This window comes from Populus alba, chromosome 15 (assembly GCF_005239225.2).
Source record: "Populus alba chromosome 15, ASM523922v2, whole genome shotgun sequence".
NCBI classification, from domain to species: Eukaryota; Viridiplantae; Streptophyta; class Magnoliopsida; order Malpighiales; family Salicaceae; genus Populus; species Populus alba.
Window position 1 is genome coordinate 6,407,435 of NC_133298.1, and position 26,547 is coordinate 6,433,981.

The 26,547-nt window shown below is 33.2% G+C and overlaps 3 protein-coding genes and 1 long non-coding RNA gene across 7 annotated transcripts; 2 read left to right on the forward strand and 2 right to left on the reverse strand.

The window, feature by feature from the left end:
• The first annotated feature begins 1,535 nt into the window (after positions 1 to 1,535).
• LOC118057297 (pentatricopeptide repeat-containing protein At3g49170, chloroplastic) lies at positions 1,536 to 4,246 on the forward strand. Its single transcript, XM_035069832.2, has one exon. It carries the CDS (start codon positions 1,565 to 1,567, stop codon positions 4,145 to 4,147), a length of 2,583 nt encoding a protein of 860 aa, XP_034925723.1. The 5' UTR covers positions 1,536 to 1,564; the 3' UTR covers positions 4,148 to 4,246.
• A 1,803-nt stretch (positions 4,247 to 6,049) lies between these two features.
• LOC118057257 (protein phosphatase 2C 51) lies at positions 6,050 to 7,855 on the forward strand. Its single transcript, XM_035069774.2, has 3 exons — positions 6,050 to 6,950; positions 7,202 to 7,307; positions 7,410 to 7,855. The coding sequence occupies exons 1-3, from the start codon at positions 6,306 to 6,308 to the stop codon at positions 7,724 to 7,726; spliced, it is 1,068 nt and encodes a 355-aa protein (XP_034925665.1). The 5' UTR covers positions 6,050 to 6,305; the 3' UTR covers positions 7,727 to 7,855.
• A 7,490-nt stretch (positions 7,856 to 15,345) lies between these two features.
• LOC118057168 (probable metal-nicotianamine transporter YSL12) lies at positions 15,346 to 16,661 on the reverse strand. Its single transcript, XM_035069672.2, is given in 4 exon segments — positions 15,346 to 15,661; positions 15,664 to 16,082; positions 16,189 to 16,299; positions 16,648 to 16,661. Coding segments are annotated over 4 exon segments (762 nt in total). The 3' UTR covers positions 15,346 to 15,443.
• Positions 16,662 to 17,808: 1,147 nt separating this feature from the next.
• LOC118057266 (uncharacterized) lies at positions 17,809 to 21,461 on the reverse strand. 4 transcript variants are annotated; one of them, XR_012168086.1, is made up of 3 exons: positions 21,185 to 21,442; positions 20,423 to 20,968; positions 17,809 to 18,018 (listed from the first exon to the last, which is right to left on the reverse strand). It is a non-coding gene; the product is annotated as an uncharacterized lncRNA (long non-coding RNA). The 4 variants fall into 4 exon arrangements; XR_004688932.2 differs by lacking the exon at positions 17,809 to 18,018 and adding an exon at positions 18,681 to 18,796 and having other exon boundaries at positions 20,423 to 20,963; positions 21,185 to 21,461; XR_012168087.1 differs by lacking the exon at positions 17,809 to 18,018 and adding an exon at positions 18,682 to 18,796 and having other exon boundaries at positions 20,423 to 20,852.
• Positions 21,462 to 26,547: the final 5,086 nt, after the last annotated feature.

The following is a 26,547-nucleotide window of genomic DNA, read 5'->3' on the forward strand; positions in this document are numbered from 1 at the left end:
TTAGTATCGCATGTGATAAGAATCAAAAACTACTTGCCGATCGATGTTGGTGATAAAAATATGCTGAGGCAAATTTTGGTGAGAAATTCCATACAGCCAGGTTATTTTCTTCATATATCAATTTTTTGATAGTATAAAGTTTTGTTCTTAAATAGCTTACACATACTAAAATTAAATTTACTGGCAAATAGATCCTCATGATCTAGCACTCAAACCAAAACACATTTTGGAAGCAAGTCTACTTGCTAACCATGCAAATCCATGAGGTGGGTATTACAAAATTTGAAAGCACATGATTTTTTTTTTAATTTAAATGATCATAGTATATTAAAGCAAGCTTCTGCATAATGAAAAACCTTTCTCAGTTGCACTTGAGGTTGTGGTCGCACTTGAGGTTGTGGTCTGGTGGGGAAAGGGACTTGTTTCCTTTCTCTGTATCCGGGTTTGATTTTTTTTGTGCACAATTATTACCTTTGAGGTGCTTTACATACTCATTGGGTTTACAGGGTATTCAGTTGGTCTATAAATTAATCGTAGTGTGCGTAAATTAGTCCAGACATCCTAAGTTATATATATAAAACCTTTTTCAGTTTAGTCTTATTCATATTAAAGTTTAGGAATTCATAAAAAGGCGTGGCCTTCATCTTAAATTCAAACTCCAGATAATATTTCGTGGATTGGTTAGGTTTTCAATGATGCATGCGATCTTGATTAAGTTTTGTTTCGGTGAAAGTTTTTGTTCAAAAGGAAATTTCAACAACAGGAAACCCTTATGCTAGCCTATCGTATTAATTAGGGAATCTGGTTGGGTAAGAATAATATTATATTTCAGGATAAACTCTCATACTAGTCAATTAATTTTCAACTGTTCTACACCGCTTTGACATTATAGTTGGAGACTAACAATTCCAATTTCAATTACCCAGACATGGATTTGTATAGAGGTTAAGAGGGCATTCTAATGCAGTCCAACTAGATTATATTTACTTTTATTTCTTTATTTATTTTGTTAGAACTCTTCTTTTATAGTGTAATTGTCGCAATGGATTTAGTTTTTATATTAATACGTATTTTCTTAATTATCATAAATAAATAAAAACTCAGGAGAATCAATAGATTTATTACTAAAAAAAAAGGCATCAAACCCATGATTGATTAAACTCAATTTAAAAAATTTGTCCACAATGAAGTTATATTGGCTTAGCTGAATACTCGAGAATCACATGTTAAATAAATTAACTTGAAATAATTTTATTTTAAAATATTTTATTACAAAAATCAAATGTATCAAGTCAAATTTTAACTCAATCATTGATTAACTTGTCATGCCAGCAAAGTACAACCAGGTTAACAATATATAGTTTAATTTGAAACCAACCCTGAATATATCCTGAGTAGTTGGGTCATTTGGTTGATTTGTCGAGTTGAATTTAATAACAATGGTTGACAGAAGTTAAAAGGACTAATTTATAACAATGTTAAAAAATGAGGGATTAAAAGAAAATTTACTTCATAATAACCAAACGCATGGACCTCTTCAGACATCAAATTGTCATAACGAACAATGATAAGCCTCTCTCTACCTTCCTCTCCCGCCAAAATCCCTCTACCTTCTCCAAAACCCACTAACCACCCTTCCCGCCAAAAACCTCCATCGTCAACAACCTTCAAACCCCAAAACAGCAGCTTCTACTCCCTCAAGGACCGTCTGTTTCACCACCTCAATGCGGGTCATCTCCAGAAAGCAATCTCGACCCTTGATCAAATGTCCCAACAAGGGACCCACCCAGACCTCATCACTTACTCTCTCCTCCTCAAATCCTGCATCAGGTCACATAATTACCAACTGGGTCACCTCGTCCATCATCGTTTGACTCAGTCGGGACTCGAGCTTGACTCGGTCATTTTGAACTCTTTAATCAGTCTCTACTCAAAATGTGGTGATTGGCAACAAGCACATGAAATCTTTGAAAGTATGGGAAATAAGAGAGATTTGGTGTCATGGAGCGCATTGATTTCTTGTTATGCTAATAATGAGAAAGAATTTGAGGCTATTAGTGCTTTTTTTGACATGCTTGAATGTGGGTTTTATCCTAATGAGTATTGTTTTACTGGGGTTTTTCGGGCATGTTCGAACAAAGAGAACATTTCGCTTGGGGAAATCATTTTTGGGTTTTTGTTAAAAACTGGGTATTTTGAGTCTGATGTATGTGTGGGTTGTGCTTTGATTGATATGTTTGTGAAGGGGAATGGTGATTTGGAATCTGCTTATAAGGTGTTTGATAGAATGCCTGACAGAAATGTGGTTACTTGGACTTTGATGATAACTAGGTTTCAACAATTGGGATTTTCAAGAGATGCTGTTGGTTTGTTTTTAGATATGGTTCTAAGTGGATATGTCCCGGATAGGTTTACGTTAAGTGGGGTTGTTTCGGCTTGTGCTGAAATGGGTTTGTTGTCGCTAGGGAGGCAATTCCATTGTTTGGTTATGAAGTCAGGGTTGGATTTGGATGTTTGTGTTGGTTGTAGTTTGGTGGATATGTATGCAAAGTGTGTGGCGGATGGGTCTGTTGATGATGCTAGGAAAGTGTTTGATAGGATGCCAGTTCATAATGTTATGTCTTGGACTGCAATTATCACGGGATATGTGCAAAGTGGAGGGTGTGATAGGGAAGCAATTGAACTCTTCTTGGAAATGGTTCAGGGACAAGTTAAACCGAACCATTTCACATTTTCTAGCGTTCTCAAGGCATGTGCAAATCTTTCTGATATTTGGCTTGGTGAACAGGTTTATGCACTTGTGGTTAAATTGAGGCTTGCGTCAATTAATTGTGTTGGGAATTCTCTTATTAGCATGTATTCTCGGTGTGGTAACATGGAAAATGCTAGGAAAGCCTTTGATGTTCTGTTTGAGAAGAATTTGGTTTCTTATAATACGATCGTTAATGCATATGCCAAGAGTTTGAATTCTGAAGAAGCATTTGAACTGTATACTGAAATTGAGGGTACAGGGACTGGGGTTGATGCTTTCACGTTTGCTAGTCTCTTAAGCGGAGCTTCTAGCATTGGAGCAATTGGTAAGGGCGAGCAAATCCATGCTCGGATACTGAAATCAGGTTTTAAGTCAAACCTCCACATCTGTAATGCTCTGATCTCCATGTACTCTAGGTGTGGAAATATAGAAGCTGCTTTCCAAGTTTTTAATGAGATGGGAGATGGCAATGTTATATCCTGGACATCAATGATCACAGGGTTTGCAAAACATGGATTTGCAACAAGAGCTCTGGAAACCTTCCATAAAATGCTAGAAGCAGGTGTGAGCCCAAATGAGGTCACCTATATTGCTGTTTTATCAGCTTGTAGCCATGTGGGTTTGATTTCTGAGGGATTGAAACACTTCAGGTCAATGAAGGTAGAACATGGGATTGTTCCGAGAATGGAACATTACGCATGTGTGGTGGATTTATTGGGTCGATCAGGACGTCTTGAAGAAGCAATGGAGCTTGTTAACTCAATGCCCTTCAAGGCCGATGCCTTGGTCCTCCGTACATTTCTTGGAGCATGCCGAGTTCATGGCAACATGGATCTCGGGAAACATGCTGCGGAGATGATTCTTGAGCAGGATCCAAATGATCCGGCAGCATACATCCTGCTTTCAAACTTGCATGCTTCAGCTGGTCAGTGGGGAGAGGTGGCTGAAATCAGAAAGAAAATGAAGGAGAGAAATTTGACTAAAGAAGCTGGTTGTAGCTGGATAGAAGTGGAAAACAAGGTGCACAAGTTCTATGTTGGGGATACTTCACACCCACAAGCACAAGAGATTTATGACGAACTAGATCAATTGGCTTTAAAAATAAAGGAATTAGGCTATATTCCCAGCACGGATTTTGTTCTTCATGATGTGGAAGAAGAACAGAAGGAGCAATACCTGTTCCAGCACAGTGAGAAAATTGCTGTTGCGTATGGTTTTATAAGCACATCCACATCAAGACCTATAAGGGTGTTCAAAAATCTTCGCGTCTGTGGAGATTGTCACACAGCATTCAAATACTTCTCCATTGTCAGAAGGAAAGAAATAGTGTTAAGGGATGCCAATAGATTTCATCATTTTAAGGATGGAACCTGCTCCTGCAATGATTACTGGTAAATGTAATCACATTGTTTGATATAAAGTTATTGACAACTCAATGTAGTATACGTTTGTTCATTCAAGAAAGCTACAAGGAGACTCCATTTTCCATTTGTTGACTGGCCTGGAATTTGTAAATTTACTAGTTATGTTCTTGATAAAAATTCCTCAACTGCTAATCTTCTTGGATAGATAAGCAGAGCTTATGAAGAAATAAAAAAACATGACCATTTTAATGAGTAACAAAGTTAGAAGAAGGTTTAATAACAGTACTATACATCCCTCAATATTCTCATTGATAATATTGTATTTTTCATTGTATTTTCAGTCTAAATATATTTGGACTGCAGTAGTGAAGCCATAGATATTAGTGGGAACTTGATGTATTTTCATCTGAATCTATATATATATATATATATACAAGGAACAAAGGGAAAGGTTAGAAAAAATTAAGGGGGATAATCGATACGTTTTATCTCGACCTATGTGAAAAGATAAATAAAAATAAAACTAAAAGGGATGAGCTCAAATTAAGAACTATAGACATCAATTTCTGCGTGTATTTTCATGTCATTGTATAAATAATCGAATCAAAATATAATTTAATTGATTATTTTTATAACATTTGCATGATCCTAAAATCACTTCCTTTTAATATCCCTTTTATACAATAAACTATTTTAGAAAAAAAATACATAAGTTCTACTTGACCAATACCTTTGACGTTTCCGAAGGGTATCGTAGAAAATTTATCCTTCGAAAATTGCCTCCAATTAGAAGCTAACACTATAAAAAATATCTCAAACATAAATACATACATGTGTGTGTTTTTTACTAGTTATTTATAATTTTTCTAATATCATTTATTTAAATAAATTTAATAGATTAAAAATATGTGAAATGTATAGTTTACAAAAAATATAAAAAAAATAGCACTGCTTCAAAAAGATTTTGAAAAATAACTCCATTTTATAAAAGAGAATATAGGCTTTTAAAAAGTTGACATTTTAAAGAATTGTTAAAATAAAAAGGTTAGAGAGAGAAATTAAAAAGAAAAAAAAATTATGGAGTAATATTGAAGCCTTGATGATTACATTTTTTAAAATTATTAAAAATATTTTGATGAGATAAATTAAATAATATAAAAAAAAAATCATCAATGATAATTAAAGTGGACCACACATATCTTATAAAAAATAAAATATGTTATTCACCCTTTGGGCAATGTATATAGCCATTTAGACCACCATTGGTAAACTTTTATTGTATTATAAAAATATAAACTTTGAATATATTTATTTTTATATTTCAAAAATGTTTTTTAAAAAAATTAATTTTTTAATTTTTTTTACTTCAATTTTTTTTATATTTTTAGATTATTTTAATATACTAATATTAAAAATAAAAAATATTATTTTAATATATTATTTAAAACAAAATATTTTTTAAAAAAGATCATTTCAACCATCTCAAATACCACCAAATTTTCTACCAACCAACGACATGCCTCCGATTATTGTACACGCACCCACCGTGCACATTTTAACGTATACGTAGCAACCGTCCAATAAGATAAAACACAAAATTTCAACCGACACTGATAGTCAAAGCAGCAGCTCATCGGACACGCGACTCTGCGTCATTAGACACGTGTCTTAAATTCCTTGTCAGATACGAACACATCCAAAACCCCAAACTCTCACTACTTTAATTAAACAACACGATACCCTCTTGGGTCCCACTCTCCACCGCATCGAATCTCGAACTCACATATCCACCCTCCACGTACTCCTTATTCAATCTCCACCCTCCACGTCTCTCGTACAATATCTACACCAGCGGCTCTTATACATCCCATGTGGCAGTATCCAAGTGAACCAAAAATATCAATGACCTAACCCTTAGTCAATCACCATTGCTAATTTGTTTATATTTAGGTGTAAGTGCCTTTCTTTCTGTACTGCTAAAAAGCTTTCTTTTTTCATGCATGCAAACGAAGGAGTCGGCACCAAGACTTTGAGTTTTGCTTTTTGTGGGGATTGTTTTGGTAACACTAGAAAGACTGATTTTTTTTCCCTTTTTTGTTCGTGTTGTGGTCCGTTGCGACAACTTGGCGATTTTTTTGAGATAGCTTACAGCGAGAAATGAATCAAGTAGAAGATTAAAAATCCGGCGAATGAGGTACACGTGTCAAAATAGTAAATCCCATGTCACAATCTCCGGCGGGGATGGTGGAACTGAGAGGAAGGGTGGTAATTTGTGGGGTGAAGATAAGAAAGAAGAGAAGAAGATAGAAGAATTCTTTGGTGCAAAAGCTAACGATGGTGATGAGTCAAAGGAAGAGTCTTTGTCGTTAACATCGCTGAGAAATGATGTTGTTTTGGAAGATGACTTTGTTTCGTCTAATGGATCAGCTTCGGTTATAGGGAGGAGGAAAGAAATGGAGGATACAATGAAGGTGGAGTTGGGGTTTTTGAGTTTTAATGGAGGTGAAAAGAAGTATGATTTTTTTGGTGTTTATGATGGACATGGTGGGGCTCTTGTGGCGGAGGCTTGTAAAGAGAGGTTGCATGGAGTTATTGTGGAGGAGATAATGGAGAGAAAGCTCGGAAAGAAAGGGGTTAGTGGTGTGGAGTGGGAGGAGTTGATGGAAGATTGTTTTAGGAGGATGGATGAGGAGGTAGTGAAGAATAAGATGATTGGGTCCACGGCGGTTGTTGCGGTGGTTGGGAAGGACGAGGTTGTGGTGGCTAATTGTGGGGACTCCAGAGCTGTGATTTGTACTAGTGGGGTTGCTGCGCCATTGTCTGTTGATCATAAGGTAATGATCAATAATTTTTTTTTAGGGTGCTGTGTGTTGTTTGGTTAGTAAAAATCATTTGATAATAATAGAATATTATGATAATCAAGTCGGATGGTCACCTTATCATCTTAACTCAAGGTCCTATATTAAATTTCAAAAAGAAAATGAAATCAGAATCTGCACATTACACTGCTACTGTAAAAATATAAATATACAAGAATTAATGAACAATAATAGAGCAATCTGTTGACACCTTTTTTTTTGCAAAGCCCGACAGACCTGATGAGTTGGAGAGGGTTGAGGCAGCAGGTGGAAGGGTTATAAACTGGAATGGACACCGTGTTCTTGGAGTTCTTGCCACTTCTAGATCCATAGGTATGTCTAAAGCTTATTAAATTGATTCTGTTCTCCGTAGATTTTATTATTATGATTATTGCTATAAATCCTTCCTCACGGGGCTTTAATATCCTGATGCAGGCGATGAGTATCTCAAACCATTTGTATCATCCAAACCAGATGTCACCGTGATTGAACGAACAGAAGATGATGAATTCCTCATCCTAGCCAGCGATGGCCTATGGGATGTCATCGGCAACGAATTCGCATGCCTGGTCACAAAGAGGTGTCTAAGTGGCCGGATGAGGAGGAAGTCCCGGGAGGGAGTCGTGAGCGAGAGTTGTCGCGCAGCTGAGGCAGCGGCAGTGCTAACAGAGCTTGCAATGGCTCGGGGTAGTAATGATAACATCACTGTGATCGTTGTTGAGCTAAAGAAGCGCAGCAGTTTTTCCTGTTAATATATAGTATTTAATTAACATACGTATGCGTACAGTATGGTACCTGTTTATATTTATGTTTTTTTTCCTTGTAATTGACTTTGAAATACTATAACTAGATCTAGATGGATCATAAACTTTCTGCTTCAAGTTGAAAGTGTTTTCGAAAGCAGTATAATTATCGCTCTACCAAACGGCAATTTAGTACAACAGAAGGTAAAGTTAGAACCGAATTAACTTGGTAATTTATGGGTTTGGAGTTTTCGTTCAGGCCGAATTTGAAGATGGATCTTCTAGAATATATTTAATTTGATCAAATTTGTTTGATTTAGTTTATTCGATTAAAATGCGGTCTAATCAATCTACCAAACAATAATTAGTATATCTGAATGATTAACTTGGTAATTTAAGGGTTTGGAGTTTTCGTTCAGGCTGAGTTTTAGTGATTTAAAGATATATAGATCTTGAATATATTTAATGTGATCAAACTTGTATGACTTAGCTGTAAGGTTGTGAATTTTGTTTTGATAGATATTTTATATTTTTAATTGAAATGAAATGTTTTAGTTTTAGAGTGTTTTGAAATTGACAACCTTGCTTAGCTGAGATACAACCCGATTTATTTCAAGAATTTTATTTATTTAAAATAATATTATTTCATTTAAAAAAATTAAAATAATATTATTTTAGAATTCACAATAATTATAAAAAAATTAAATCAAATTAGATGCTAAATTAGATATAATAATTATGATTTAATTATAGGTTTTTTTTAATTATATTAACCTGTTTGTTTTTGTATTTCAGCATTATTTTATACCAAAATTAAGCAAAGGCCTTGTAGAGTTGAAGGAAATGCAATCCATGTTATTAGTATGCTTTTTAAAAATATATTTTTTTGGAAAATATTAAATTAATTGTTTTTAGTATTTTTTTTTATGATTTTGATGTATTGATATTAAAAATAAAATAAAATTAAAAAAACATTAAATTGGCTAACATATCAAAATATTATATGATTTTGATGTAATTTATTTTCAAGTAAAAATTACTTTTAAAAAAATATCATGCACTAAAATTTCAAAGAGATAATGTTTTTACTTTGTATCATGTTACAAAATACTATATATGGCAATAATATGTTCTTTTGTTATTTTGTGCCTTTGCTTTTATTAAAACAAATCTATGTGTAAAAATAGTAAAAATATTTACCTCTAAGATAAAAAAAAAAAAAAAAAAAAAAAAAAAAAAAAACCAGTTGAGTTGTTGAGCAAGAGCTTTTTTTTTTTATCTGCCCTTATATAATACATTAGAAATATGTGTTTGCTCTTAGAAAAGACAAAAAATAATCTTTTGTATTTAGAGATGTTTTTATTCTTTCACACGGGTTTATTTGTAATTCCCAAAGTAATAAGGGGTATTTTGGTATATTTTATTTTGAATTTTTTTTTTTTGTATATATATTTTAGAAAACCGCTGAGTTATGCTTACGATATACAAGTGTATGGGTGGCATCAGTGCTTTTTAGGTGGCACGTGAAATGTTATCCTGCTGCCAAAAATGCACTGTCATTGTGTTATTGGAAACATCACAACATTTTCTTCCTCAGGGTGTAATGCATGATAGCATATGATATCGATTTGTAACAGGTGGTCATTTTTTTCTACTTCTTTTCTCTCTCCTGCTAGGAAATGCATATGATTTTCCTCTTTGTTTTTGTTATTTCAATTTAAGTTTCGATTCTTTTGATTTTTTATTTTCATTCTTATCCCTTTTAGGGAAAAAAAAAATTTGTTTTCAATTTAGCACTTTAATTATAATTTCTAGTATTTTTTTTTCATTTTGGTTTTTTTTTTCTCCTTGTCCCTTTTGTTAAAGTTTTTTTGGTTTTCAATTTCATCATTCAATCAAAGTTTATGTTGTTTATTTTATTTTTTAATTTGACCCTCATTCTTTTAATTTATTTTTTATTTTGTTAAAGTTGTTTTTCATTTCAATTTAACCTTCTAATTGAAAGTTTTTGTTTGTGCTCTATTTTTTTTTTAATCTTCACCCTCATTCTCTTAATTATAATGTTTTTAGATTCTTTTGTGTAATTGATTTTTTTTATAGTTTCATTATCGATATATGATTTGCCCGGGATTGAGCTTTATTTGTTTTCCATTTGTAGTGATTTTGATCTAGTTAATGACCTGGGTTACATGTTTAAAAAAGTTAATGTCGCTAAACATCTTGTCATTCTAAAAAAAAAAAGATTAATTTTGTGATTATCTTAAATTTATTTTCTATAAGTTTACACTGGTCTTATTACTTGAGTCACAAGTTTTCATGCGTTTTTTGAATAGAAGTTTTTTTTCAAAAAAAATAAAATTGTTTGTATTTTATTTTTAAAGATATTATTTTAATTCATTTTGTTTTGTTTTATACAAATGAGCTTTATTTTTCAAAATAAAAAATATTTATTTTTAAAAAATATTTCTTGTATGTTCGGCCTAGCATAATATTTTTTAGGACATGAGTTTATTCAATCAATTTTATATGTGTTTTTATTTTTATTATTATTTATTTATTTAAATAAACAAATTCAGTAAACACAACCAGATAAATATTTTATTTTATGTTATTAAATATTTTGATATACATTCATCTCTTAATTTCACAAATTTCTCTTTTAGTTATTGTTGATATTTTTTTTTTTAATTTATATTGATGATTATTGATCTATTTAATTAGGTATTTGCATAAACCTTTTTTATTTTAACTTTTAATTTTTTTTTATGTAAAAAAAAAATTTGAAAATAGCTTGTATACTAGTATTGTTTTATGGAAAAACATTTACAACCCACAGTAGGTTAAATAGCAAGTAGTTTTATAATTGATGTTGAGATCACTTTTAAAATTAATCCTTTTACAAATTTATTCATAATTTATCTTTAGGGTGTTTTTATAATTTAAAAGTGTAATTTTTTAAATAATATTTGAAATTATGGTAGTAGTTGTTTTTCAAAGTATTTTTTATTTAAAAATATATCAAAATAATTTTTTTTATTTTTAAAATTTATTTTTAATATCAGCTCATCAAAAAAATTTAAATTTATAAAAATATAATCTTAATAAAAAAATGTATTATTTTTTTTAAATATTTAAACATAAAACAAACACATTTTTAGGAATAATAATAAAAAAAAATTCTAACTTTCTATTTGTCTAGCGCGACGCCATTGGCCTCAAACATCAAATGAACGTGACATCCAATCACATCATTCACATTGGGACCATTCCTAATGTGAAGCTGAGAAAAAACAGAGCCAAGAAAATGAAAATGGAAGCTCAAGGTAAAAGCAGCCTTACTCGATCAAAGAAACTCTACGTAGGACAGCAACAGCTACTGTACAAATCGTTTCTCTTTAGGCAACAAGCTACTTTTTTAAGAAAAGACATAATCTGACAAGGAAAGCCAGGGATTGCAGTTAAAAGTCTGTTTGTTTTAAATTTATTATTTTTATTTAAAATTATTTTAATATATTGATATTAAAAATAAATTTTAAAAAATAAAAAATATTTTTAAATAAAAAATATTTTGAAACATTATCTATACTATATTTTCTAAACAAAAATCTATAGTATTTGTATGATCCACATTTACCACAATCACAAGCAAATAGAAAGTAAAAGCAATGATTTCTTTGAATCACTTTATATGGTGCATATTGGATCACAAATATCATTTTTTTTTTATTTTAATGTTTGATGATATTCTTGGATTGGTTTTAGTTTCTAGTTTTTATTTTTTAACTTAGTTTTCACTTGTTAAAGTATTAAATTGATGATTTTTATGTATTTTTTAATTATTTTAATGTGCAGATATTAAAAATAAAAAAATATTATTTTAATAAATTTTTAATTAAAAATAGTTTTAAAAAACATCTTGCACTATATTACCACACACACTAATCACATTGAAATTAAAGTATTTATAAGATTTTACTTAACACAAGTATGAGTTTTGAATCTACATTTTATTAACTATTATATTAATCCATTGATACAAGATAATTTGAATGATATTTGATATAACTTCTATAAATTAATTTAAATTGTTTATTTAAATCTTGAATAAAAAAATTATAAATATATTTGATTCAAATAAATTTTTGACTTGAATAAAAAAGATAGTTACAAGACTCAAATTTTTAGTTTAGAAAACTTTGACTCATTTTTTTCTAACTGTTACTACCTTCAATTATTTTATCAAAAATAAATATTTTGAGTTCATTTTTTATTAAATATATTTTTTTATTCATTTTTATTAGAAGCTATTTAGTTATGATTTAAAATTTATTTTTATTATTATTGTCAAAAACACTCTTAATAATATTACATTTAAACCCATTATAGCGATTGCGAGGTTAGGTTATTAGGTACTTCATGTAATTATCAAAATCATATAAAAATAGTATGGTAATGAAACCCGTTAAACTTAAAACTGAGGTAGAATCATGTTTTGGAACCACGGAACTGTGCAAATGAATGAACTTTTTGTAACCAGAATCATGTTATTTATATTTGGAGGATATATATTCTCAACATAAGTGTTGGTTTGATTTGATTGAAAATTTTTGCTACAAACTGCCCCTTGAGTTTGAGAAATAATTTTTTGGTTCTAGAGTTTCCTGATCTGCCCTTTACAGGTCAGAACTGAAGTATTTAAAAACTTGGTTTCTGTGTTTTTCGTGTAAACTTAGGTAGTGTTAGAGCGTGTTTATGAGTGTGGTTATTGTTATTTTTTAAAATATTTTTTTTTTTTAAAAAGTTTGATAATAATATTTTTTATTTTTTAAAAATTATTTTTTAAAATTAGCACATTAAAATAATATAAAAAACATAAAAAATATACTAATTCAAAACAAAAAAAATCAAAAATTTTTAAAATGCTTTTGAAACGTAATGCAAAACACGCAATTAAACCTTGTAGCATTTAGGAATGCTGCTCATGAGATTTCTCTTCCTGGTTAAGGTCCTGCTGATCAAGAGCTTGTAGAGAAGCCACTTTTCGAGTCAATAGCTAGATCATTAAGGCCTGGTGGTGTGCTATGTAACATGGCAGAAAGTATGTGGCTTCATACATATCTTATTCAGGATATGATCTCTAAATGCTGTGAAACATTCAAGGGTTCTGTTCGTTATGCCTGGGCAAGTGTTCCAACGTCTCCAAGGTAATGATGAGCTCTATTTCTTTTCATACTTGTTCTTGCTCTTTTCGTCTCAGAAATATTTTCCTAAAAATTGTGGGACCAGTGGATACTTCAATCATGCCCGCTTGAAGTATAGTTCTGCAATTAAAACCTTTTGTTGTTTATGCTCAATTCTGAATAATCTCAACTTCATGAACATGAACAGAAGGCCCACCTGTTGATTTCTTGATCTCCTGTCAATCCTATCGAGAAGTTAGAAGGAGCTACCAAGCATAAAAGAGATCTCAAGTACTATAATTCTGATGGTAATAGCTCCGTTTTAAAGTTTGAAATTCAAGTGCATGTCATCTCCTCGCTTCTTCATATCTCTAATGCTCATAGGTTCATTAGGTGAATGTGATGGTTGCTGATGAACAATGTCTTGAATTTTGTGCACTGTTGAATTGCTCCAATCTGGACTAATTGTCTTCATATCTCTAATGTTCATTGGTTCATTAGGTAGAAATGCTTCTTGCTTGGTCAAAGTTCAACTTTATCTGCTCATGGTTTCATTTCCCTACTGTGGTCTTTTTCCTTTGGAAGGATGGTTAAAAACGTAGACATGAGCACAGCTTTTTGCTGTAGCTGGATGAGAGATAAGCAGTGCCTGCAAGAGTTGATTTCTCATGGCCAATTTGGGATCTGCAAAAACCCCATATTTTTATTTTCTTATGTTGCATCATGTAAACATAATGATTCTGTCTTGGAATCTTTATTACATTGATGGTAACTGCATTTCACGGATTTTCTCATCTTTAATACTAATTTCTCGACTGGGACTCCCAGGGAGAAATTGAACTGTCGAGTTAAAACTCGCAGAGCTGAATATTGTCTGTGATGCTTTCTGGACAGGTTCTCTCAGCTGCCTTTGCATTGCCAAGATTTTTGAAGAGAGAGGTGAGCTTGCTCCAAGACCAAGGGAGGTGAGCTTACTCCATGATCCCCATCAAAAGGAGACCACACTCCGTAGTTATTTTGTGGCTTTGGCCATTGGATTTTTATTACATCAGCCAGGGACATTATAGGATATTGAACAGAAGTTGCTGAACTCAGGTAATTAGACGCTGCAAATTCATCCAAATTCTTTTAAATGGTTAAGATAATTGTATCAGCAGAATCAGGTAACAGAGAAGAGGACTTTGATTCATCAGTTAGTTCTTGCATCTCTTATGACCATTTCTTCGAGAGAGGCATTTCTGGGCTTTTCAAGTGCTAAAGATACGACACCACTCTGTTTTGATATAAAATCACTTACAAGCTGTTTAAATAGATGCTATTATTATGTCATAGTTATATAGTCAAATTAAAATTTTAAAACCTAACCAAAAAAAGAATATAAAAATAACTAGAAAAACAAAGAACAATCTTGAACAACAACTTCTAGGCTCGTGTAAATATGAAAAATAATTACTATTACATTTTTAAACACCATCTAGAACCTCTAGATCAACTAATAGGTTCTATAGCAGCTGTTATGAAATTTTATTGTCAGTGAAGAGGAGTCAAGTTTAGTTGTGGTGAGTAGATGAAGTCGATTTTTCAAATTGAGTGAATGATTGTGTGCAAGGTTGTTAAAATCACGATTTTAACACGGCACGGAAAGCCGCTCACAAAATCGAATCGTAAAATCGTAAAAAAATCTTAAGGAATTTTAAAATACATTAAAAAAAAATTCATGCTTCAAATAAAAATTCATACATACTTCAAGCACCTTAAAAATAATGCTTTAAATAAAAAACAATGCAGGATCTTGCCTTACAGAGCATGAGATTGAAGATGAGTTATAAACAAATCATAACAACAGCAAGATGGAGAGTTGAGGATTCTATGATAATTAACTATGAATATATTTGCACGGGGAAGAACGAATGATACCCTCTTTATGTACTTCACTCACTCTGGGCTTAGATGCCATTAAGATCACTACGGGAATGCTTGTCTATTTTTCAGCTTCTTTTCATATTCTTAGGAAAAACCTAGGTAAAATATTTGTTACAAGTCTCATATTCGCTGAAGCTTTTATCATCTTCCTCGACGCATCTGATATTTTTTCCATCTTTTTTTTCTCTCGTGTTGGATGACGAAGTCTGGCATGGTTTTATTGTGTGACTGATAATAACACAGCAGTTCCAGAAAGCCATTCCAATGCCACATTAATTGGACCACCTTATATGATCATAGCTAGCAAAATGAGCAAACCTGATACCAAATATAGCAACTGATCATAACAGCTCACAAAGGGTACTGTAATTTTCACCTTTCACATTGCATGATGCATCTGTTCTACAATCTTCTTCAAACTAGACTAGAAAAAAACTACAAACATATACAAGTAAATGGACATTTGATTTTCTTCTCCAGAAAAGATTATAGCGAAAATAGTGGTTGGCTCCACGAAATAGCATTTTTGAGTCGAACTTCACATGTAAACTTCATAACCTTAGTCTAGGAAGCAATTCAGCTTTACTTCACAGTTTCTATTCAAGTTGATCTCAACTTCGACTTTATGACCCTAAGAACGCATCGACCTTAGCATTTGTTCCCCTTGACAAAAACTTCATGCAAATGGGAGGTTTTACTCCTACTAGAGCAAGTATCGCACTAGGCAAAGTCCATATCCCATCCCCGCAAATCAAACCAGAAGCCACTGCTGGCCCAAAAGCATCTGCCTTTGCCTTGTCAATCTTTTCCCAGATAAATAGAATCAAGCTTCCCACACAATGTCGATGGCAAAGTATGAGCCAATATAGAAAGGTGTAGCCATCGCCATTGGATTAGGAATGAACCTAGCCCATTTCTTACCCAATGCATCCTTCATTAAATTTATCAGAATAGCGGCACTGAAGAACCCATAGCAAAGATAGAGGCAATTCTTTGGTAGATACGAGAATCCGTCTACCCCCAATATAGCCATGTTTCGAAATACAGTAGCATTAGGAGCAGGGTATTGACTTCCAGGAATCCCAAGATCCTTGAAGGCCTTGAAAAACAGCCAAAAGACACAAGGTGAAATAATGCAACCCATTGCAGTGCCAATTAGTTTACCTCTGTTCTGAGCAGTGAGCACCAAGGTTGAGAGACGCTGTGAGCAGTGAGCACCGAGGCTGAGAGACGCCGTGAGCAGTGAGCAGTTCTCAATCAAACTAACATTAACATCAGTGATCAGATTCAGACTAATAAACGGACAGGGACAAAAAATAAACCCACTTGAAGACTAGAGAAACAAGATAAACGGACAGTGTAACTTACCTCGTGAAGAATGGAGAGACGTCGTTGACTGTTGTTGTTGTGTGGAGCGTGGACTGTGGGCTGTGATTCTCACAATGGCCGGTGGAAAGAACTGAGACAGTGAGACTGAGACTGAAAAATAATGCAGATGAGGGACGACTGATGAATGAGGGCTGTGACGGTGGTTGATTGTTGGCTGAGAGCAAGCTGCAAGAGGAGACTGATTCGGGATGTTAATTTGGGATTTTCAATTTGGGATTTTCAAGAGAAGAGTAGAAGACTGAGCGCGAGAAGACTAGAGCAAGGTTTGCCCGTGAAGGCGTGAATTCAATTGCCTTTGATCTGTGCCATCCAACAGGCGGGTGACACGTGGACGAAACGGTGAAATTTTATATCCTGCTGGCAAACTCGTACAATCGGGTATGAAATCGCGATTTTATGCGATTTCACCCGATTTTAACGATTTTAACTATTCAAGACCTGATTTTGTTCATTTTCGAGTTTTATAAACGATTTAGCACGTAAAGTCTATATTAACTCGTAAAAACGTATGATTTTACGACTTGAATCGCGATTTTAACAACCTTGGTTGTGTGTGAAGTTACGATACTGTTGAGTGAATTGCTTCCCTTGTGATATGAGATATTTATACAATTTTAATAAAGTAATTTTACCTTGAAACTTAAGGACCATAGAGTTAAAACAAAATCCAATTCACAACTTTTTTCAAGAATTAAAGTATAATCATAACTTTGGATCACTTTTATTTTTTAACAAAGATCAAACACCATTATAAATTATACTTTAATACTAATTGTTGGAACAATGATGTCATGATCAATGCTTGTTGAAAGCTGAATGATTAGTACTTAAAAGTGCATACTTATCAAGGTTTTATATCATCATTTTGCACTTAAAGTATCAATAACTCCTTAACTAAAGCATGTTTTATAATAACAACTCTAATACTATAAAATACCCTAATATATGGTAAATGTTCATCTTAAATGCAGGTCTATCACATAAATCAAAGTATTGATTGATGAATTCAACTACTGAAATTTGTGAAGATAAAGAGAGGGTGAAACTTGGAAAAGAGATGTTGGTGCAGTCCAAACTGGAACGCTGTTCGGTAATTGGGTCATATCTCGAGTTCTAAATGTCCAAATGACCTCAAATGTTTACACAAATTCAGTAAGACATAGGCCTACAACTTTCATTTGGACATCAAGATCTAAGAAGGCCGTTTTCAAGTCCAAATTATAGCAACAACGGAGAAGTCCGAATCTGTTCTGCAGCCCAGACATTGTTCAGTGTTCAGCCCATATCTTGAGTTCTAGAAGTTCAAATGTAACGCCCTGTAATTTCGTACATTCATAAAAGAACTTTGAGCATTAACTTTAAAAAAAAATGGGTTTTTTTTTTTTTATCCACCGAACTTATCTAAGACTTGCCGAAATTTCTACTGAAATTTTGGCAGAGTTTCCTTTATATCTGGAGTCCCAAGTTATCGACAATCATCCTGTACAATTATACTTATTTCTCAATCACATCATAATCATGTAGAACCTCAACAACACATCATTCACGGTACATGCCTCACATGTCGCATGCTCATTTCTTTCCCATTAACACACGTAATTCATAATAATTGCAAGTAAACAAACTAAGATTACAAATACAGAATAATACATTTTTATGTCCCGACACTTAATGTAAAAAGAGTACTATTACATATTAAGTCATTTAGTTCCTAAATGACAAACTACATTAATGTTCATCTTCTTATTCAATCATGCAAAAGGAAACTAGAGGACCTGAAACGCTACTCCTGGCGTGAATTTGAAGGACCTGCAATTTCATAATGTATATAATAAATATAGCATAAAAGGAAAATCACACAATACATGCACAAAGTAAACATATATTCAACGATATGCAATCATAGTTCCTTGAAATTCTCATTTATCCTTCCATTATTACGTCTCTATCCATCCTTCCTATAATCATTCAACATTTTCATTGTGTCTTGTTTCACCTCATGAGTGCATTTAATTCATTATAATATTTACCATGTGATTTCTCTCCCTCTTACTCTATCTCTTTATATTAATTTCAATCCCAACATCTATTATACCCATTATGGCTTTTCCATATAAGTTGTCAAACTCATCATGATTTCGGTCCAATTATAGTTTATAAATATATTGCACTTACATGTTTCTTGTGCCCATTTCAACACATTCCAATGTTTCTTTAGATTTTCAGTAAAATCTCTCATTATCATGGAACCTGCCATCATTTTCACAATATTCACATCTGATCCATCTTCGAATAATATGACTATTATTGACATTTTATTACACTATTATAATTATCACTAAATTCTTATCATGCCAGTAACAACATGAAACCTTAATACAATATATTTACATTATTGGTCATAATTTCTTTGACATCCTTCCCGTGCGCAGGACATGATTCTCAAATTATATCAATTACAATTCCTTAATTAATTCAAAATACATCATATATATATATAGCATTGCATTCCTTGAGTGTATAACACCTACCATGGTTAATGAACTTCTGCTCTCACGTCCCAAGCGATACGATATTTGCCTCCATCCTTCACAAGAATTAGATCCTCATCAGTTTCTCTTTTTTTTTTCTCTCTCCCATAATCCATGATATAAACACAAATTACCATTTTTGTTTAACAATTAGGTATCATCCAACATTCCATTTATAATCTGACAAGTCAGTCATCCTGACACTATTAACACCACACGAGTAAGTTTAATTCAAGTTGTATATTCCGGTCATTAGAAAACAAAACTAATGCCGCTAGCCCATCACCGGGTAACTAGTTCCTCCGCCCATCTTATTCCATAATTTCCAATCAATATCCGCCTCTTCAAGGCCGAATGAATAATCCTATCAAGATGTCAATCCCCATTTCATTAATATTTTTAATTATTACCTCTCCCCTAAAACTTGGAAGGGAATGCTGATACTAATAAATTTTCATTAGTGTTATTAGTCTCTCATATTAGGATCGGCTAATCAAGTTCATTATAAATGTCAAAATTAATACCATTGATTGATGTTATCGACTATTTCTAACATGAAATAGCCAATCAGATTTTTCTTTCCATAATATCTTGGAATATTTCCGGAAATGTTGATGTCAAGATTCTTGACATCATTAGCTTTCACTTCAGGAATAACTAGTCAAGTTTCGTGTAATTACCGATATGGACAGCACCGGTCAATATCATTAACTATTCTCACCCGAATAGTTAATCAAGTTCGGTATCCCTCGTTTTCAGGGATGATTATGTTGATATTAGTAAACCTTACTAACATCATTAGCCTCCGCATTCGGGACCGGTTAATCAAGTTTCGTGTGATTGCCGATATTGACAGCATCGGTCAGTATCATTAACTATTCTCACCCGAATAGTTAATCAAGTTCAGTATCCCTCGTTTTCAGGGATGATTATGCCGATGTTAGTAAACCTTACTAACATCATTAGCCTCCGCATTCGGGACCGGCTAATCAAGTTTCGTGTGATTGCCGATATTGACAGCATCGGTCAATATCATTAACTATTCTCACCCGAATAGTTAATCAAGTTCAGTATCCCTCGTTTTCAGTGATGATTATGCTGATGTTAGTAAACCTTACTAACATCATTAGCCTCCGCATTCGGGACCGGCTAATCAAGTTTCATGTGATTGCAGATATTGACAGCACCGGTCAATATCATTAACCTTTCACTCACCCCGGTCATCCACTTCGGATGCCATTAGCCAAAGCTAATCATTCATTTGTCCCGACCATCCATCTAGATGCCATTAGCCGAAGCTAATCATTCGTTGTCCCGGCCATCCATTCGGATGCCATTAGCCGAAGCTAATCAGTCCTTCATCCCGGTCATCCATTCGGATGCCATTAGCGGAAGCTAATCAACCATTTGTCAACATTTAAGCCCGATGTTAGTAAACCTTACTAACATCATTAGCCTCCGCATTCGAGACTGGCTAATCAAGTTCGAGGAATGATCATCAACGAAGTCTATTAGTGTAATTCATATTCTTAACCCAGTCAAGTACTCAAATCCATTTTTAATTTCTCGTTTATTTCACTCTATCCTTTCTCTTTGTGGTTTCATCCATAGATGCAAAGACCAAGAATTTAATAAGTTCGTAAATTAACGCTACGTAAAAAGTGTAGGTATAGAACACCTACCAGCTGCAGAAGCTCAACTCGCTCTTCCTTGTTGTTGTTGTGCCCCTCCTGCAAAGCTCCTACTATACGAGCTCCTGAGAAGTCGAGTGAATGCTTCTCCTGAAATTTGGAGACCTGCTGTTCAGGAAGTACATAACGGCTGACGAACAAGGCTGTCTTGAAGGGTGATTTTCCAGAAATGTTCCTCCGGTGACAGCCCTCAAACAAAGTCTGAAATTTGGAGACCTGCTGTTCAGGAAGTACAATTTCTGGTAGGAGTGTTCTTTTCCGATCTAAACCGTTCAGAATTTATATAACATCTGGATGAACAACATATCCAAAATCCAGACCAATCCAACGGTGAAATGATGATATAACAGCTGACGAACAAGGCTGTCTTGAAGTGTGATTTTCCAGAAATGTTCCTCCGGTGACAGCCCTCAAACGCAGTCTGATATTTACAATCCCTCCGGTCATAATGTAGGTGACATTGAGCATAATAACATATCCAAAAATCAATTTAATCCAACGGTGGAAAGTCAAACTATGGCTGCCGAAGTGCCTGCCCTGTTGCAATCCCAAAACCCATAGTTTCAAATCAATTGATTCTTTCTATTTTTCAGCAAATCAAGCCATTATCATGCAATAAATCTCGAAATTCACATGAACAATTACTCCCCCAAAATATTTATATGAACCCTAGAATTTTAAACTTGGGGGTTTTCTTCTCCTCATGCAAGAACAAGAGAGAAAAACGAAATTACTAAAAGGTATATTGCTTACCTTTGCTACTTTAACTTATTTCAATGAATTCTTGCAAAACTTTACAAAAATCATGTCCTCCTCTTCCAATTTCCAGCTTCTTCTCTTTGTTTCTCTCAAGCTCTATAACTCTCTAAGTTGTTATTTAATTTGTTTTCTTGCATAGGATCCTCCTAAGAACACTCCCTTTTGATTTAGCTTGAAGAGATGAAGAGAAAATGAAGAAAATGGGACAAAACAAATGGTCTCCCTCCTATTTCCTTTTTCATTTGCAGAGGACGTGTTCTGTTTTTAAAGAGAGGAGAGGAGAGTATTTGTTTTGATAAAATTACAAAAATGCCCCTTGTGTCATCTTCTTTCATTTACCCGATTTTCAGTACTCTTCGTAAATCTTTTCCAACTCCGATTGACACGAAATTTGAACCTAATATAAAACAATATGTCTGGAGATTCCTTACAAAATTGCAACCCGATCCAACGGTCGGATTGAGATATATCATCGATATCGTAAAACTAGACAATTAGTGTCTTTTACACAAAAATCTGAATTTCATGCATTAATTTATTTACTTAGATCCTCATGACATTTCCCCTTAATTTATAATCAATAAATTCAATATTACCACATTTATCATTAATTTGTCAAAATACGTGTTTTGACCGGGGTTTACATATCTTCTATTATTATTTATTTTTTTTTTCTTATTCTTTCATCCATTGAAACCTCATCACTGGTTTCGCCAACGTTACAAGTTTTAAACTAAAAATCATGACTCTCTTTTCGACTTCAACAATATCTTTAAATTTGTTTATGGAGATCATTCTCTCTCTCACATGACACATTTATTGTCATTCCTACCATGTATTCATTTCTTTCATACCGAATATCCATTACTCATCGAAATGTCATTACTTCGATCCTATGTGTTGTTTTTTTATTATTTCTTTTTATTATTATTGTTCTTATTATTTATTTTTATTTACAGGGGTTTACACCAAATGACCTCATCTTTTTTTTTCCTGGAAAGCTAAGAGAATTTCCTAGAACTTTAGTTTGGACATCTGGACCTAGTTCTGATGCTAGAAGTTTTGTTTTATTAAGACAAGAAGATAAGGATTTTCACCAAGTCAAAAGTTGGCCACCCACTCAACAATTAGTCATCAAATCAATAATTCCGAATGTTGGCCTATAAAAGGAGGCATTTGCCATGTATTTAGGGGCTTGGTTGTTCAGATCAAGTTCATGCTCTTTATTTCTCTCTTTATATTTTTTTTGTAATTCTTAAGTTTTGCTTTCATTAATATCTTGTTTATGCTTTTCATTTCCTTTCCTTTCCTTAGTTAACTTGTATCTTATTTATGTTCTTGTTTTATTTATTTATGTTTCTCTTCTTCATTATGTTTAGCTAAGTTTATTATGTCAAGGTGAAAAGGTTACACTAATGGTGTAAGAATAAATATAGTGTAAACTTAATATGGATCTTAATGTTTAATATTAACATGTCTTATCTTTTTATCTTACTAATTCTTAATACCTTGCTTGTTAAATGGTTAATCTAGATTTGTGTTGTATAATACTTGGTACAACAAATGTTTGGCACTCTCATAGCCCAACCGTATGGTATTACCTACACCTGGGCTATGAAAGGTACTTGATTTGTTGTTAACATCAGTTAACATCATGAATTCCTGATAATATTTAAAAGTTTGGTGTTATATAAATGAGATAATTAATATGATCATGTTAATAATTTATAATGAGCTATTAATGACAAATCGGCCAATTGGAACCTCCTTTGTGTGTGGTTTCCGGTTGAATAATAAGAGTTTATACTATACTTGTTTGCAATACCATTGATGAATCCTCTAACCTTGACATTTATTTTTATCATTGTTTAATCCTTACATTAATCTTCCATCTCAAAGTTCTCATCAATTTTTTCCTCCTTTTTTTATTTTTATTATTATTATCACTGTTAATATTATTATTGTTATTATTATTATTATTATTATTATTATTATTATTTACATTCTGTTTATATTATATAATATATATCTTTCATCTTTCATAAACTCAGTATATAAGCTGGAAACCTGTGACCCGATCTTTTAGATCATTCTCAGGTATAACAACGCCACGTACTGAGTATTATTATTGTTATTATTGTTGTTGTTGTTGTTGTTGTTGTATTATTGTTATTTATAATTTGTACAATTAACCTTTATGTGGTTCGACCCCGGTCTTGCCGGGTTATTTATTACTTCAACACTCCTGCACTTGGGAGAAGACATCAATCTTTTGGTCGTGTCACTGAACATGCATAACATAATATTTAATATGGTTTAACAAATTAGTTACATCAATAAGAATAGTCTATATTATTATTGATAGAAAAAAATACAAATTTATACATATATTAAAAAAGAGATCACATCAACTCACTCAACTCCCATTACTCTTATATTTGTCACTACTGCACAAGGCCAAAAGGGTTGCTGCCCTTGACAACCTCTCTTTTTTTCGCTCTTCTCATGTGTTTTTCTCTATATTCTGCTTTTATATTGCTCTTTAATAATGTTTCTATTTATAAACATCAATTACTCTGCCAAAATTCCTCCTTACTTGATGAAGGTTGTAACCTTTATTGCTTAATTCATTTTCTTTATCAATAGTATTAGCAACTTACAGTCCACTGTTAGCAATAATCGTGTGAGTCTATCCCACAAATCATAGAGTGACAAGGAAGAATTATGGAGCAATAAGGATGATTATACTCACAGAGATATCAAAGGAAATGTGGTTGGTGATAAGGACTTCCTAGGAGTAACAAATTCCTACGTAAATGGTAGTTCAACAGATAAAGGAAACTCCAACAAGATGACATCTACACTTGACAATCCTGTTAGTATTTAATTGCTGAAATCATGAAGATAGAATAACAATCTTTTCTTTCCTTATTTCGTGCAACAACCAAGAATGTATAAGTTTATATATAGCTTCTCTGTCATTGTAGAAAAGTATTGAGTGAGAAATAATATACAGACTTTCCTCTATAGCAATTCTATTTTTCCTCTTGGTATCAGAGCAGGAACGATTCTGCTTCTTATTCTAAACACCATGTCTTCTCTGTCTTTGAATGTCGGAAATTTTGTCACACTTAAACTCACACAATCCAATTACCCACTGTGGAGAGAACAAGTTTTAGGTTTAGCAGAGAGCCAAGACTTGGTTGATCATCTCACCAAAGAAACACCAATCCCAACAAAATATATCAATCCAGATTCAAACACCACAGAAGCAGGAAACACAACAATACAGCTGACAAGAGAATTCATTGCTTGGCAAAAGTCTGATCGTCTTCTCAGGGGTTGGATCATTGGAACCCTCTCTGAAGAAGCACTTGGACTTGTCATCGGCTTAGACACAGCACTTGCAGTCTGGGAAGCATTGAAAGATGCTTATGCACAAGACTCTCAAGAGCATGAGTTTACATTACGACAACAACTAACCTATCTTCGTAAGGATGACAACAGGACCATTGGAGATCACATACGTATTTTTAAAGGTCTATGTGACAATTTTGCTGGTATTGGAAAACCCCTACCAGATAAAGAAAAGGTATTCTGCCTTCTCACAAGTCTAGGACCACAGTATGAAACCTTTACAACAACAATGTTGAAACCACCAAGACCAACCTACACATAACTGATTTCACAGTTACAAAGCCTGGATCAACGTCGTAGTTGGTTTTCAAACCAATCAGATGCACCTTTTTCTCAACTCACCCCACATTTAGCCTTTTATAGACAGCAACAGAAACAGTTTCAAGGCAATATGCCAAGAAATCGCAACAACACATTTACTTCTGCAGGTCGTGGATTCCAGGCACAACAATTTCGGAACCAACAACATAGCTATTCATACAATTCAACATCAGTTACACAACAACGACGCCCACCACCGCCAGGAGAACGATGCATGACAGCAGCAGAACGAGATTTGTATCGTAATGAGACATGTCAATACTGTGAGAAACCAGGCCATATTGCCAAAATTTGCTGGTGGATACATAAAAGAACAACTCAAAATGATGAGATTCCACAAGCTCTTGCTGCACTCACCTTAGATAATTCCATTACTGAAACAGAATGGACTTCTGACACAGGAGCTTCAAATCACATAACAGGAATGCAAGGTATGTTGACTAATATCCATAAATACTCTGGATCTGATTCTGTCATAATTGGAGATGGTTCTTCTATACCTATCACAGCTATTAGTGATTCGTGCATTAAACAAAAAGATAAGACATTGCCTCTTTATGATGTTCTTTTAGTTCCAGATCTAAAAAAAAAACTTGCTTTCTATAAGCCAACTAACCTCTCAATTTCCTGTCAATTGTGAATTTTCTAATGTTGATTTTTGTGTAAAGGAACGCAAGACAAGACATCGGCTAATAACAGGGAAAAAGAAGGGTGATCTATATGTTTTATCCAATGTACCAAAAGCACACTTCTCTTATCGATTCAAATCTGGCACTGCAGACATTTGACACCAACGCTTGGGACATCCTCAAGCTTCAGCTGTTCTATTATTAAAGAATAAAGGGTTAATTGAAGTTATAGGTCCCTCACGGACAAAACATTTATGTGATAGTTGTCAATTATGAAAACTTAGTAAACTTCCTTTTGCTCATTCTGAACACTCTAGCTCTGGCATTTTTGAAAAGATTCACTGCGATTTGTGGGGACCTGCACCAGTTTTATCTATTGACAAGTTTAAGTTTTATGCATGTTTAGTTGACGATTTCTCAAAGTATACTTGGATTATACCTTTGAAGCACAAATCAGATTTTTTTACTGCCTATCTAGCCTTTGAACAATATGTTGAAAGACAGTTCAATAAAAAAATCAAAATCTTTCACTCCGATAGAGGAGGAGAGTTTGTTAACTCTAGAATGTCATCACATTTTTTGGCCACAGGTATTCTTCATCAGATCTCATGCCCCTATACCCCAGAGCAAACAGGTATGGTTGAGAGAAGGCACATAAATATACGCGAATTAGGTATGACAATGTTATTTCATAGCAATGCACCTCTTTCATTATGGGTGGAAGCCTTCACCACAACAGTATTTCTCATTAATCGACTACCATCATCATCACTACGTTTTAACACCCCATATTTCATGCTACATGGAAAACAACCTGATTATACGTCACTTCGAGTGTTTGGCTCTAAATGCTTTCCATATACATGGAATACAAGAAACCATAAATTTGACTCGAAAACAATCTTGTGTGTTTTTGTAGGATACAGTGAAAAATATAAAGGCTACAAGTGCTTTCACCCACCAAGTCATAAATTTTTCATTTCTCGCCAT